This window comes from Oncorhynchus gorbuscha, linkage group LG23 (assembly GCF_021184085.1).
Source record: "Oncorhynchus gorbuscha isolate QuinsamMale2020 ecotype Even-year linkage group LG23, OgorEven_v1.0, whole genome shotgun sequence".
Lineage (NCBI taxonomy): Eukaryota > Metazoa > Chordata > Actinopteri > Salmoniformes > Salmonidae > Oncorhynchus > Oncorhynchus gorbuscha.
The window spans coordinates 56,110,121-56,125,277 of record NC_060195.1 but is presented as its reverse complement, the minus strand read 5'-3'; the positions used below and the strand labels follow the sequence as shown (position 1 = coordinate 56,125,277).

The window sequence follows — 15,157 nt, the reverse complement described above, 5'->3', positions numbered from 1 at the left end:
ACATGTGTAGAAGACAGGCTTTTATTTTGAAAACCGGAAGTTCCTTTTAGTTTTCTCAGCTAAAAATCACTGTAATGGCAAGGCAACGAGTGTAAACAAACTGGTCGGGTAAACACCGTGGCTACTAACATGCGGACGTTACAAGCCCAAAACGTTTTAACAGCTAGGTAGCTAGTTAGCTATCTCTTATCGGGGTTGTTTTAATAGGGTATCCCGCAGAAATGGACACAGGAGGATTCCAGGTATGTAGCTTGCTAATCTTGTAAAGGTCGGAACACAAGGTTGCTCTAGCCTAAATGTGCTAGCTAATTTAGCTGACCAGCTAGTTACAATTTTGCTCTGTCTTAGTTAGATATTACTATTTATCCATAAATTCGTTATAACTAGTATTTTTGTCCTATTCCAATTGCCCAGTGTGTGCAGTTTGTTTTTTAATCCAAGTATTTATTTAGGCACAAAGTATGCGACGGAGGGACCTCCCGCCTCTTCCACAGGTACCATTAGCCGCGCAAGCGCCAATACACTTACACGATCATCCATATCATAAATCTTAAGAGTATTTCCACTTGTAACTAGCTAGTATGCAGCACATTGGTAGCCTATGAGCACAAGCCCAGTCAAAAGACTGCTCTCAAACAGCCAGTTCTCATAGGTCTCTGGTTTCTGCACCCTGCAGAGGGCCCAACAACAACAAATCAGAGAGGGTGTAACAGGGACCTTGCTGCAGAACCATACAGCATTAGGGGTTAAGGTCAACAACACCATGAAGAGGTGTAGCTTATGTCACTTCAAAACTGTGGCCCAATATGAGAGGGAAATTAAATACGGCCTTAATAATCATCAACATTGTTCTTACACCAAATTATTGCATCAATAAAGGTGTTGTAGTTTATTCTAGGCTATTTTTGTTGAGGGTCTTCTTCACTTTCACCTCAAGGGGTCAAATCCCTCAGGTCTGAATAGTCTGATCTGATCTATGCCTGGATTGGTTGGTATTCCAGTACCTTGACAGATGCATACTGCATCTGATTTAGCCCAGGATTAGGCAGTGCCACCAAGGCTGTGGCACAGGAATATCCTCAGAGACCTTTCTGATTCTTGGGTGGAATGGTGAGAAAACAAATCACGGTAAGTTCTCTCTCATACACAGTCCTGGGCCTAGTTTTGGGAAACCGGGCCCTGGTGCTGCTGGATCTTCTGTCTGTATGAGAAGGACTCTGTTTTCTGAGTCCAGGTTGTTGAGTTTTGGAGGATTTTATTGTTGAGATTAGAGGTCGAACGATTAATCGAAATGGTCGATCAGTTTTTCATCGGCGTTGAAAAATCATAATCGATCGACCTCTAGTTGAGATCAATTGGAGAAATGTACTGTTTGTGACTGGGAGTGTTATCTACTTTGAAAGCAAGTTTTGGAGAGCGCTTTGTACAACGACTTGCTTGGTTCCATTGTTCCTTGGTTCCCCTCTGATCCTATCTCTTGGCACGTATGGATTGAGGGCCTCCCAAGAGCGCAGCAGTCTAAGGCACTGCATTGCAGTGTTAGAGGCGTCACTACAGACCCTGGTTCGTTCTCAGGCTGTGTCATAACCGGCCGTGATTGGGAGTCCCATAGGGCAGCTCACAATTGGCCCAGCGTTGTCTGGGTTAGGGGAGTGTTGAGCCGGGGGAGTTGGCCGTCAATGTAAATAAGAATTTGTTCTTAAACTGACTTGCCTAGTTAAATAAAGGTTAAATAAGTGAATGTAATGAAGTATATTAAGTAATCATTAAGGTGTGTTATGTAAGATGTTGGCCAAGCCTCATTCTCTTCTTCCTTGTCCTCTTTAGGGTGGACAGCGTGCCCTGCCCCCCATGTCAAGGTGAGTCTCGCCTCCTTATGCTGTTGTGATACTGTTTCAACTCATTTATCCCAGCAGAACATCTCTCTCACGCTCTCTCTTTCCCTTTTATATGTATGGCATTTGAACAACTGCATGAAGTCAAGATACAGGTGGTGAGTTTCCTTCAGAAGGATGTTGTAATAGATCATTTAACTATTGAATATTGGTTGGCGCTGCTGGCTTGGATATAGTTTTCTTTACCTGATTTGTCTCCTATGTAGACGAGATGCTGGTCCCTAAAATCAAGAGGAAGAAGTCGAAGAGTCAGGTGGATGGTGTTGAAAGCCCAGAGGGTGGGTGGAAAAGGAATATTTCCAAGGAATAGTTCTCGGGAGCTCTTTCTGTTGAATTGCTGGTGAACAGCGTTGTTCCAGATTTTGGAGGCACTTTGCCTTTAAGTTTCAGGCTATGGGTTAACTATAAAGCTTGCATTCTACTGTCAAATAATCATGTATATACAGTTAAAGTACGAGTAATGACTTGAACCACATGGTAAGTACACCTCAAGTATATAATAAGAGAGTTGTGTTGTTTTGTATGTGCAGCAGACTCAGGGATGGAGATGGCCCAGGTGGGGGGTCTGAGCAGTCGCAGGTCATCTGAGGTCATCCAGGCCTTGACCCCCGATTCGCCGAAAGCTGCACCACAGAGAAGGAAGAAGAAGAAAAAGGCAGCGACCATAGGTAAACAACAAATCTCACTATAGCCACACAACATGTCTGGCTATAGGTAAACAGCATGCCTAACTATAGGTAAACAACATGCCTGACTATAGGTAAACAACATGCCTGACTATATGTAAACAACATGCCTGACTATAGGTAAACAACAAATCTCACTATAGCCACACAACATGTCTGGCTATAGGTAAACATTATGCCTAACTATAGGTAAACAACATGCCTGACTATAGGTAAACAACATGCCTGACTATAGGTAAACAACATGCCTGACTATAGGTAAACAACATGCCTGACTATAGGTAAACAACATGCCTGACTATAGGTAAACAACATGCCTGCCTGACTATAGAAACAACATAGGTAAACAACATGCCTGACTATAGGTAAACAACGCCTGACTGGTAAACAACAACATGCCTGACTATAGGTAAACAACATGCCTGACTATAGGTAAACAACATGCCTGACTATAGGTAAACAACATGCCTAATAGGTAAACAACATGCCTGACTATAGGTAAACAACACGCCTGACTATAGGTAAACAAATGGCTGGCTATAGGTAAACAGCATGCCTGACTATAGGTAAACAGCATGCCTGACTATAGGTAAACAACATGCCTGACTATAGGTAAACAACATGCCTGACTATAGGTAAACAGCATGCCTGACTATAGGTAAACAAATGCCTGACTATAGGTAAACAACATGCCTGACTATAGGTAAACAACATGCCTGACTATAGGTAAACAACATGCCTGACTATAGGTAAACAACATGCCTGACTATAGGTAAACAACATGCCTGACTATAGGTAAACAACATGCCTGACTATAGGTAAACAACATGCCTGACTATAGGTAAACAACATGCCTGACTATAGGTAAACAACATGCCTGACTATAGGTAAACAGCATGCCTGACTATAGGTAAACAGCATGCCTGACTATAGGTAAACAGCATGCCTGACTATAGGTAAACAACATGCCTGACTATAGGTAAACAGCATGCCTGACTATAGGTAAACAGCATGCCTGACTATAGGTAAACAACAGGGTTGACTATACAGTTGAAGTCGGAAGTTTACATACACCTTAGCCAAATACATTTAAACTCAGTTTTTCACAATTCCTGACATTTAATCCTAAAAAAAAATTCCCTGTCATAGGTCAGTTAGGATCACCACTTTATTTTAGTGTGAAATGTCAGAATAATAGTAGAGTAAATTATTTATTTCAGCTTTTTTTCTTTCATCACATTCCCAGTGGGTCAGAAGTTTACATACACTCAATTAGTATTTGGTAGCATTGCCTTTAAATTGTTTAACTTGGGTCAAATGTTCCGGGTAGCCTTCCACAAGCTTTCCACAATAAGTCCTCCTGACAGAGCTGGTGTAACTGAGTCAGGTTTGTATGCCTCCTTGCTCGCACACGCATTTTCAGTTCTGCCCACAAATTTTCTGTGGGATTGAGGTCAGGGCTTTGTGATGGCCACTCCAATACCTTGACTTTGTTGTCCTTAAGCCATTTTGCCACAACTTTATAAGTAGGCTTGGGGTCATTGTTCATTTGGAAGCTTGCGACCAAGCTTTAACTTCCTGGCTGATGTCTTGAGATGTTGCTTCAATATATCCACGTAATTTTCCTCCTCGTGATGTCATCTATTTTGTGGAGTGCACCAGTCACTCTTGCAGCAAAGCACACCCACAACATGATGCTGCCACCCCCGTGCTTCACAGTTGGGGTGGTGTTCTTCGGCTTGCAAGCCTCCCCCTTTTTCCTCCAAACATAACGATGGTCATTATGGCCAAATAGATCTATTTTGTTTCATCAGACCAGAGGACATTTCTCCAAAAAGTACAATCTTTGTCCCCATGTGCAGTTGCAAACCGTAGTCTGGCTTTTTTATGGTGGTTTTGGAGCAGTGGCTTCTTCCTTGCTGAGCGGCCTCCCAGGTTATGTCGATTATAGGACTCGTTTTACTGTGGATATAGATACTTTTGTACCTGTTTCCTCCAGCGTCTTCACAAGGTCCTTTGCTGTTGTTCTGGGATTGATTTGCACTTTTCGCACCAAAGTACGTTCATCTCTAGGAGACAGAACGCATCTCCTTCCTGAGCGGTATGACGGCTGCATGGTCCCATGGTGTTTATACTTGCGTACTATTGTTTGTACAGATGAACGTGGTACCTTCAGGCGTTTGGAAATTGCTCCCAAGGATGAACTACACTTGTGGAGGTCTACAATTTTATTCTCTGAAGTCTTGGCTGATTTCTTTAGATTTTCCCATGATATTAAGCAAAGAGGCACTGAGTTTGAAGGTAGGCCTTGAAATACATGCACAGATAAGTCTCCAATGGACTCAAATTATGTCAATTAGCCTATCAGAAGCTTCTAAAGCCATGACATTTTCTGAAATTTTCCAAGCTGTTTACAGGCACAGTCAATTTAGTGTATGTAAACTTCTGACCCACTGGAATTGTGATACAGTGAATTATAAGTGACATAATCTGTCTGTTAACAATTGTTGGCAAAATTACTTGTCATGCACAAAGTAGATCTCCTAACCGACTTGCCAAAATTATAGTTTGTTATCAAGAAATTTGTGGAGTGGTTGAAAAATGTGTTTTAATGACTCCAACCTAAGTGTATGTAAACTTCTGACTTCAACTGTGGGTAAACAACACACTTGACTATAGGTAAACAACACGCTTGACTATAGGTAAACAACACGCTTGACTATAGATAAACAGCAGGCTTGACTGTAGATAAACAACAGGCCTGACTATAGGTAAACAACAGGCTTGACTATAGGTAACAACATGCCTCAGGGGAACCATATACCTACTCTTCCTACTTTTAACTCAAACATTATCTTGATTGTGTATTATTTATTCTATCACTTCTGCATGGTTAAGATTATATTACACTTATATTCAATACATTCCGTACTGTTTTACCGTTGTTCTTACTGTATTTGTGAAATGTATTAAGTTACATGTGGAGCGTTGTTCGTTGGCTTGTTTGTGTCTCAGACATGGAGGATGACCAGGCTGACCTGGTGAACGGGGATGGACTGGTCCAGAACACAGCAGAGGCAGGGGAAGAAGTGACCAAAAAACCCAAGAGGAAGAAGTAAGAGACACTGTAATATGGCCTATCTATTCTACGGTATCTTAGTCAATTAATGTTTACATATCTGGCATTACTCATCTCATGTGTATATACTGTTTCTATACTATTCTACGGTATCTCATTCACTTAATGTTTTCATATCTTGTATTACTCATCTCATGTGTATATACTGTTTCTATACTATTCTACGGTATCTCATTCACTTAATGTTTACATATCTTGTATTACTCATTTCATATGTATATACTGTAGAGTAAAATGTGTGTGGTATGTTTTCACTTATATGGTTCTATTATGATGTGCTTTATTCATGAGCTCAGTTTCCCTCTCTTTTGTTCTTTCTTTTTTCGTGATAACTCCCTAGGAAGCCGAAAGTGTCAGAGACACAGTACGTCAACGAGCTTCATGTAGAGGACGATGACATCATCACAGACGCTCAGCCACCCGTCCCCCGGCATTCCCTGTTCTCTGCTCCCCTGGGACAGAGCCAGCCTGTGGGGAAGGTGTTTGTCGAGAGGAGCAGTGAGTGTCCCCCTTCCTTCTGTTATTTCATGTTAGCTGTACATGGTAGAGTTTAAGAGTATAGTTTGATTTCCAGAACACAGAATAATTAACCTAGTCCTGGACTATGAAGCAATTTCAATGGAAAACCTCCATTGGATGCTTTACTTGGTCGAGGACTAGTCTTGTTTCTGTGTCTGGAAAAATTGGCCTTGTATGAATTATTTGGACATCCTTGTGTGTCCTGTGTTCTATGTTGGGTAATGATGTGTTGTTTTACTTTCAGAGAGGTTTCAAGCGGCCGATCGGTCAGACAGACCGAAGTCCAGCGATCAGGTGGACAACTTCGTGGACATCCAGCAAATGTGGACCACCAAGGATGTGTCTGTTAGGGTACATGGTGGCTTCAGGTGTGTGTGTGTGCAGGTGTCTGTTTGAAAGACTGTGTGTGTGTGTGTGTGTGTGTGTGTGTGTGTGTGTGTGTGTGTGTGTGTGTGTGTGTGTGTGTGTGTGTGTGTGTGTGTGTGTGTGTGTGTGTGTGTGTGTGTGTGTGTGTGTGTGTGTGTGTGTGTGTGTGTGTGTGTGTGTGTGTGTGTGCTCCCTCTATCTCACGTCTCTCTATCTCTCGAATGTACAGGGGGGTTGGGCTGTTCTGCCACGGCTTCCTAGCAGGCTATGCAGTGTGGAACATCATAGTGATCTATGCCCTGGCAGGAAAACATCTCACTACTCTGCCTAACCTACTGCAGCAGTACCACAGCCTGGCCTACCCTGCACAGTCTCTCTTCTACCTGCTACTGGCTATAAGCACCGTGTCAGCCTTTGACAGGTAAGGAGGGGAGAGAGAGTGGGAGTCTGTGTGTGGCACACTGGAGTCAGGCCCAAAATAAATGTGGCCATTGTTGTGAAAATATGGGAAGCCTGTGGCTAGAGCTAAGAGGTGTTTGTGTGTGTATGTATACAACGCACTGCCGTTCTATTCCATCATTGGACCCCCACAACACACACACACACACATCTACTTTCTCTAGCTACAGGTTTGCACATTTTACAACAAACCCCAATGTGCCCCGTCACTCCCCAGTGTGTGTGTGTGTGTGTGTGTGTGTGTGTGTGTGTGTGTGTGTGTGTGTGTGTGTGTGTGTGTGTGGAGAGAGACTCATTCTCTTTCCATTTCAGGGTGAATCTGGCCAAAGGCGCCATGGCTATGAGAGAGTTTGTCACCCTGGACCCAGTTGCTCTAGCCTCTTTTTGTGAGTGAAAACATCTTTACAGTATGTTACTCAATTCATTCATTCAGGACAGACGGAGCCAACCTGTATATGATGCAGCCTATGATGCAGCCCAGCAAGCACTTTGACTCTCTGGCCTTGAGGTAACTTTCCCTCTCCTCCTGCAGTGTACTTCTCATCTCTGGTCCTCTCTCTCAGCCAGCAGATGACCAGTGACCGCATCAACCTGTACCCCAGTGCTAACGAGACCTTATGGTGTGTTAACTTACTGTTCTAATTGTCTTGATATTAACAAGTATGTCTAAGTTAGTTCTTGTATATTGATTATCTAACTCAGCAAGATCACTTTTCCAGCCAAACAAACAAACAAAGCATTGGGACTTTTACAACCCCTCTCCTCCCCAGGCCTCCTGGGTCAGAGCACCAGATCCTGAACCCGTGGATCATAGTGAACCTGGTGGTGGCTGTGCTGGTAGGAATGGCCTGGATCTTCATCTCCACTAGGCCTGAGATGGACTACACCGAAGGTAAGGCTGAAGTAGTTTTTTAAATGTAATTTTTGTAGATTTAATTGAACAAACAGCAACTTAACATTTCCACAGACATAGTTCCACATGACATTGACCAAGATTACTGCACAACAGTCACAATAAACAGAGACGAAAGAAAAAGGTCTACTGAAAACAACACCACCTACTCAGGCGTAGATAAATTGCGACAGACATTGTTGATGTGCTCGGTGCTATATGTTACCGCGGTCTCAATACGTATCTATATAAATTGTTGAATATGTTTTGGATACACCAAACTGAAATTGTATACACCATAGAAATATATTTACTAGAAGGGACACAGCAATTTGACTGGATTGTACACACACTCAGCAACCTTCCCGAATGACGCACATGTTAAAGTCCCTTCAGAGATGTGTTTTAATTTTTATAATAATAATAATATATGCCATTTAGCAGACGCTTTTATCCAAAGCGACTTACAGTCATTTTTCATGTGTATAAAAGCTTTGTATGTCAGTTGCCTTTAGAAGTGACATGGGCTGCCAATCTCTCTCTCCACTTACCTCCAAACCAGGATTCCTAATGGCTATGGAGATCGAGTCCTTGAGACCAGAGGAGAAATCAGAAATGTCTACTTGAGGAATAGTATTTCCATTTTTTTCTTGCACATCTTGTTTTGTGCTGTATTTTATCAGCCAACACAAAATGTACACCTTGTTTGTGGTAATAAGCAGTTTATTTTTGTATGACCCAAATGTGTGTTTGTTTTGTCAAATGTATTGATTACCGTTGGAAATAATAAAAATGTTATCCCACTGAGAGGCTTCTATATGTCATTTTATGGACTTTAAACCAAACATACCATTTGCAGTGTATTGACCTGAAACAGCACGTGTCTTGTTATATACCACACCATTAAATACAGTGCCTTCAGAAAGTATTCATGAGTCAAAACTGTCACTCAGCCACTCAGGAACATTCACGGTCTTCTTGGTAAACAACTCCAGTGTAGATTTGGCCTTGTGTTTTAGGTTATTGTCCTGCTGAAAGGTGAATTAATCTCCCAGTGTGGTGGAAAGCAGACTGAAACCAGGTTTTTCTCTAGAATTCTGCCTGTACCCATTCTGTACATTGTTTTACCTGGAAAAACTCCCCCATGTCTTTAATGATTACATGCATACCCATAACATGCTGCAGCCACCACTATGTTTGACAATATGGAGAATGGTACTCAGTAATATGTTATTGGATTTGCCCCAAACATAACACTTTGTATTCAGGACCAAAAGTGAATTGCTTTGCCACATTTTGTGCAGTATTACTTTAGTGCCTTGTTTGCGAAAACAGGATGCATGTTTTGAAATATTTGTATTCTGTACAGGTTTCCTTTTCACTGTCAATTAGGTTAGTATTGTGGCGTGACTACAATGTTGTTGATCCATTCTCAGTTTTCTGTCACAGCCGTTAAACTCTTAACTGTTTTAAACTCACTATTGGCCTCGTGGTGAAATCCCTGAGAGGTTTACTTCCTCTCTGGCAACTGAGTTAGTAAGGTCGCATGTATCTTTGTAGAGACCGGTATGTATTGATACACCATCCAAAGTATAATTAATAACTTCACCATGTGCAAATGGATATTCAATAGCTGCTTTTTATTTATACCTATCATCTACCAATAGGTGTCCTTCTTTGCGAGGCATTGGAAAACCTCCCTGGTCATTGTGATTGAATCTGTTTTTGAAATTCACTGCTAGACTGAGGGACCTTACAATTATCTGTATGTGTGGGATACAAGGTAGCCATTCAAAAATCACGTTAAAAACTTATTGCATACTGAGTCCATGCCACTTATGTGACTTAAGCACATTTTTACTCCTGAACTTTTGGCTTGCCATAACAAAGGGGTTGAACACTTATTGACCCAAGACATTTCAGCTTTTCATTTTATATTAATTAGTAAACATTAAAAAACAAACAGAATTCCACTTTGACATTATAGGCTATTGTGTGTAGCCCAGGGACACAAAAACATCTACATTTAATCCATTTAAATTCAGACTAACACAATTTATTTGGGAAAAAATCGAGGGGAGTGAATTCATTCGGAAGGCTCTGTATAAAACACCATTAAACCAGATCATTACCACACCACTAAATCGAATCCTATAAAATGTGTTACACTGGAACTAGGGCTGGAACAATAGTCGTGTAACCAACAATGATGGACAATAACTGATATTTGAAAAAAATTGTCATAATCGTTTTAACATACTGGTCTGAAATACTGGTGTGCTCTGACTGAAGCTGGGAGGGCCTGCTGCGCGAGGACTGGGCCGCCTGTGAGTGTTTTGCGACGGGGGTGGGGCCCACGGTAGCACCCGCTGCTCGTTGAGAAGAGTTAGAACGATACGTGCTTTTATGTCAAGAGTTTCCAAAAGTCCAATAACACCAGAAGAAGTCGCTAGTCACTTTTTTGAAAATGTGTCGCTAGAGGGGTCTGAATACTCGCTAAATATAGAGACAAAGTCGCTAAATTGGCAACACTGTGTGTCTGGCAGTGAAACAGTTAATTCAGCCACATTTACTGCCTTTAAAAAAAACATACAGTGCCTTGCGAAAGTATTCGGCCCCCTTGAACTTTGCGACCTTTTGCCACATTTCAGGCTTCAAACATAAAGATATAAAACTGTATAAAAAACATTGGATCATTCAGAGATCCTCACTGAACTTCTGGAGAGAGTTTGCTGCACTGAAAGTAAAGGGGCTGAATTATTTTGCACGCCCAATTTTTCAGTTTTTGATTTGTTAAAAAAGTTTGAAATATCCAATAAATGTCGTTCCACTTCATGATTGTGTCCCACTTGTTGTTGATTCCTCACAAAAAAATACAGTTTTATATCTTTATGTTTGAAGCCTGAAATGTGGCAAAAGGTCGCAAAGTTCAAGGGGGCCGAATACTTTCGCAAGGCACTGTAGCTGATATAACTGACTTGCTTTAAACAAATGTGGTTTCTACTGACAATTGAGATGTACAAATTATGGCATAAGGGACAACAAGCAGATAAGATGCAATCCATAATTTCGATTAATACATTAATGAGTGAGCCAGGACTGATTTAGACAATATAACTATTTATTAAGCACTTTTGAAATGTACAGCGACAAACTTCAGAACATGGGCCATTCTTACAGTGTTTTCCCTGTACACCAAGTCAGAATCTTAGGATAAATAAAGGGGGCATATTAGCAGACAATGAAAGCGCTTACAATATTCGATTATTACATTTCTCAAAAACAGGTTATAGGCTACATGTGCACCACCGAGTCAGAACAGTAATTTTAGGTGAAATTAAAAGGTGAAAATAGACCAAATTATTAGGGTGAGGCACATGGGCTACTAAAAGCTTACTTCACAACATACCCGTAGTATTACTTTTTTAGTTACAGTATACATATCTTCCTGGCATATTACATCATTTATGCAGCAGCATATAAGACATTTTTGGACTCCCCTTGTTGTGATGTGCTCACTTGAACAGGGAGGTGGCGCGACGGTCCTTCGTGGGCAAATTTTGTCATCAAAGGAAGACAAAGAGGCCGGATTTACAATTCCGAGTTGGATTTGGATGACCATTCAAAATGTATTTTCCCAGTCTGAGCTCGTTTATTCTCAACTTCCCAGTTGCAATGCTTGCAGTTAGCCACTGTCACCGATTCTTTCCAAACCACTTACTGTTTAATTTGCGATTTCCAACTTGTTGTGTAATGTTTATGTCCAATGGCCGATGAGCACCGATACGTTTTATCTATAATTTCTCTTCATTATTTCTCATCATATGACAAGGATTAAAAATAATTTTCCAGTAGATTGTCAACTTCATTCATGATGATTACTGCTAGCTAAGATTTTGAAAGTAAGATGTTGACATGATCAGTCCAATCAAAGCTACTGTACATATAACGTGATTTGACGTCTTTTTATCTATGGCCAATGACCTTGAGACTTCTTGGAAGGGCACTACTAATGTAATTCTATTGCAGGAGCCAAAGGGGCTTGAATTCGATGTCTACCGGCGGCAGTCAGCCTAATGTTTAGAGTGTTGGGCCAGTAACCGAAAGGATGTCTATTAAGGCAGCCCCCTGCACCTCTCTGATTCAGAGGGGTTGGGTTAAATGCAGAAGACATGTTTCAGTTGAAGGCATTCAGTTGTACAACTGACTAGGTATTCCCCTTTCCACTTACTACTTGGTCGTGATGTAGTGTCCCCATGAGTGACAGAACACTGAGCCAATCACGGTGCAATGCTCCTATTTTCTGCTGCCTTGCCCCACCACCACAGAAAGCACTGAGCTAGGCTGAAACACCTGCATTTTGGAGCTGCCTTACTCAAGAAAACAAGATAGAGATGTTTGTATGTGGCTTTATTAACTCAATAATATGTATATTTTTTTTACATTGTGTGCAAACTGATTTGTGATTCATACTAATGGTCAAAATAACATGCAAAACAGATTACAAACAACAGTGAGACAGCCTACATGGAGGTGAGGGCACTCAGATTGTGGTGTCAGGAAAACAACCTCTCACTCAACGTCAACAAAACAAAGAATATGATCGTCAACTTCAGGAAAGTGGGAGCATCCCCCTATTCACATCGAACAAAGACGGTGTGGTGAAGAAGGCGCAACAGTGCCTCTTCAACCTCAGGAGGCTGAAGAAATTTGGCTTGTCACCTAAAACCCTGACAAACTTTTAGATGCACAATTGAGAGCATCCTGTCGGGCTGTATCACCACCTGGTACGGCAACTGCACCGCCCTCAACCGCAAGGCTCTCCAGAGGGTGCTGCGGTCTGCACAACGCATCACCAGGGTCAAACTACTTGCCCTCCAAGACACCTACAGCACCGATGTCACAGGAAGGCCAAAAATATCAAGGACAACAAGCACCTGAGACACTGCCCGTTCACCCCGCTACCATCCAGAAGGCGAGGTCAGTACAGGTGCATCATAGCTGGGACCGAGAGACTGAAAAACAGCTGTCAACGCCATCAGACTGTTAAACAGCAATCACTAACTCGGAGAGGCTGCTGCCTACATAGAGACTCATATCACTGGCCACTTTAATAAATGGATCACTAGTCACTTTAAACAACATATCTTACATTACTCATCTCATATGTATATACTGTACCTTCTACCATCTATTGCACCTTGCCTATTCCGCCCGGCCATCGCTCATCCATATATGTATAGGTACGTATTCTTATTCCATCCCTTTAGATTTGTATGTATTAGGTAGTTCTTGGGGAATTGTTAGATTACTTGTTAGATATTACTGCACTTTCGGAACTAGAAGCACAAGAATTTCACTACACTGGCATTAACATCTGCTAACCATGTGTATGTGACCAATACAATTTGATTTGATTTACAGTTTCAGTAACCACCCAGATTAGCGCTATGGCCAGACGCAGGCGCCTGGAAGTCATGATGACCAGGTAGCAGAGGCCGAGGTATATGAAGTTGAAAATCTCCATAGCCATGAGGGCCAGAGTGAACAGAAAGCTCAGGACACCCATATCACGGACTCTGAACTGGACCAAGTGCCAGCCACCAAACACCAGGGTGTGCCTGATCAGCAGGCAGCGCAGCACAGTGGATGACAGAGCGATAGACACCAACAGGTCACTAACAATCAGATTCTTCAGCAGAGTACAGCGAGCAGCCAGGAGAGGCTATCCGAGCTTTTCAGTCCTAACAGCAGGTAGCTGTTCAACTTCACAGAGGGGAAGAGCTATGAACAACAAGACCAGGAGGACCAGTGATGTCTCAGTCTGTACAATCTGCCCAAAGAGACACGTCATGGCGAGATGGAGTTGCCTTGGTGAAATTGATGTGCTCTGGTTGTGAGGAGAGAGGACCATGTGAGAGCAGTATTAAGGTTTACAACTGAGCTGTAGAATTGACAGACTCATTTGGACAGAATCAGTCACTTTGACCAGACCCTCTCATAGATAAAGGAGAGTTTACGGGAGGAGTTGAAAGATTAGTAATGTAAGTGTAACGTAGACGCAGGAAGCAGGTGAAGTTAGTGAGTATGAGGACTACTACTACTACTACTACTACTACTACTACTACTACTACTACTACTACTACTACTACTACTACTACTACTACTACTACTACTGAACAAGAGGAGTATCTGACATAGAAACAAGACTACCTGATGAATGATAACAAAAGAGTGCTATATAAAGGGTAAGTAATGAAGTCCATGTGTGACTGATGATGAGACGCAGGTGTGCAGTAATGATGGTTGGCTGGTCTGCATAAAGATGGGTTGCCCTTGCCAGGACTGGTGATGTCGAGCACCAAAGTGGGGACGTGCCTTGAGCCACAGGATTTGGGAGACTCCTTAAAACAAATGTATTTTCACCCTGTAGCAGTGTAGTTTAATTTTCATAATTACAACCTACCCTGTCAGTTCAATAACTTATTTGAAACGCCTGCTCAAATTCAAAAGGAATTATGTGGCTCAGAATTCAGGGAAATAAAGGTGGCAAAACCAACACAATCAAGATAGTGATCAGTATTCAGATAGTGGCTGTGCTCTGGATATCCAGACTGTTTTGCAAAGTTAAAGTGGATGGCAATATCTTCAGCACAGGATCCTTTATTTGAGTGAACTACTCCTAACTCTTCATTCTTAATTCCCTAACTACAGCGCGATAGACAGCAACAGGTCATTAACGAGCAGGTTCTTCAGCAGAGTACAGCGAGGCTGCCAGGAGAGGCTATCCGAAGTTCTTCAGTCCGAACAGCAGATCGCTGTTCAGCTTCACCGAGGAGAAGAGCTGTGGTGAAATTGATGTACTCTGGTTGAGAGGAGAAAATAACTGTGACTCTGGGTAAGAGCGTCTACAAAATCGGTGTTCTGTTGGGGGGGGGGGGTACTGGAGGACCAGATTTAGCAGAACACATTTTTATTGTATCGCTGGACACAAACACCTCATTCAACTCATTGAGGGCTTGATGATTAGTTGACAAGTTGAATCCGGTGTGCTTGTCCAGGGCGACACTGAACATTTTGACTTTTGGGGACCAGGGTTGGGAAACACTGCTAAATGACTAAAATGTCATGTATCACTTTTGCAACACGGTAAATAGCCTATTAACAAATGAAATGTTGGATTCACGTCTCCATCTCAACA

General features: G+C 42.0%; 1 protein-coding gene across 4 annotated transcripts; it reads left to right on the top strand.

Annotated features, from left to right (window-relative positions):
• Positions 1–65: 65 nt before the first annotated feature.
• LOC124010971 (transmembrane protein 237B-like) lies at positions 66–8,763 on the top strand. Of its 4 annotated transcripts, none has more exons than XM_046323822.1 (14): positions 66–242; positions 453–494; positions 1,828–1,859; positions 1,980–1,993; positions 2,102–2,173; positions 2,426–2,563; positions 5,597–5,696; positions 6,061–6,218; positions 6,484–6,607; positions 6,835–7,026; positions 7,377–7,450; positions 7,597–7,684; positions 7,835–7,956; positions 8,519–8,763. In XM_046323822.1, exons 1-14 carry the CDS (start codon positions 222–224, stop codon positions 8,581–8,583), a joined length of 1,242 nt encoding a protein of 413 aa, XP_046179778.1. In that variant the 5' UTR covers positions 66–221; the 3' UTR covers positions 8,584–8,763. The 4 variants fall into 4 exon arrangements, with proteins under 4 accessions (XP_046179778.1, XP_046179781.1, XP_046179779.1 ...); XM_046323823.1 differs by having other exon boundaries at positions 77–242; positions 2,429–2,563; XM_046323825.1 differs by lacking the exon at positions 6,835–7,026.
• Positions 8,764–15,157: the final 6,394 nt, after the last annotated feature.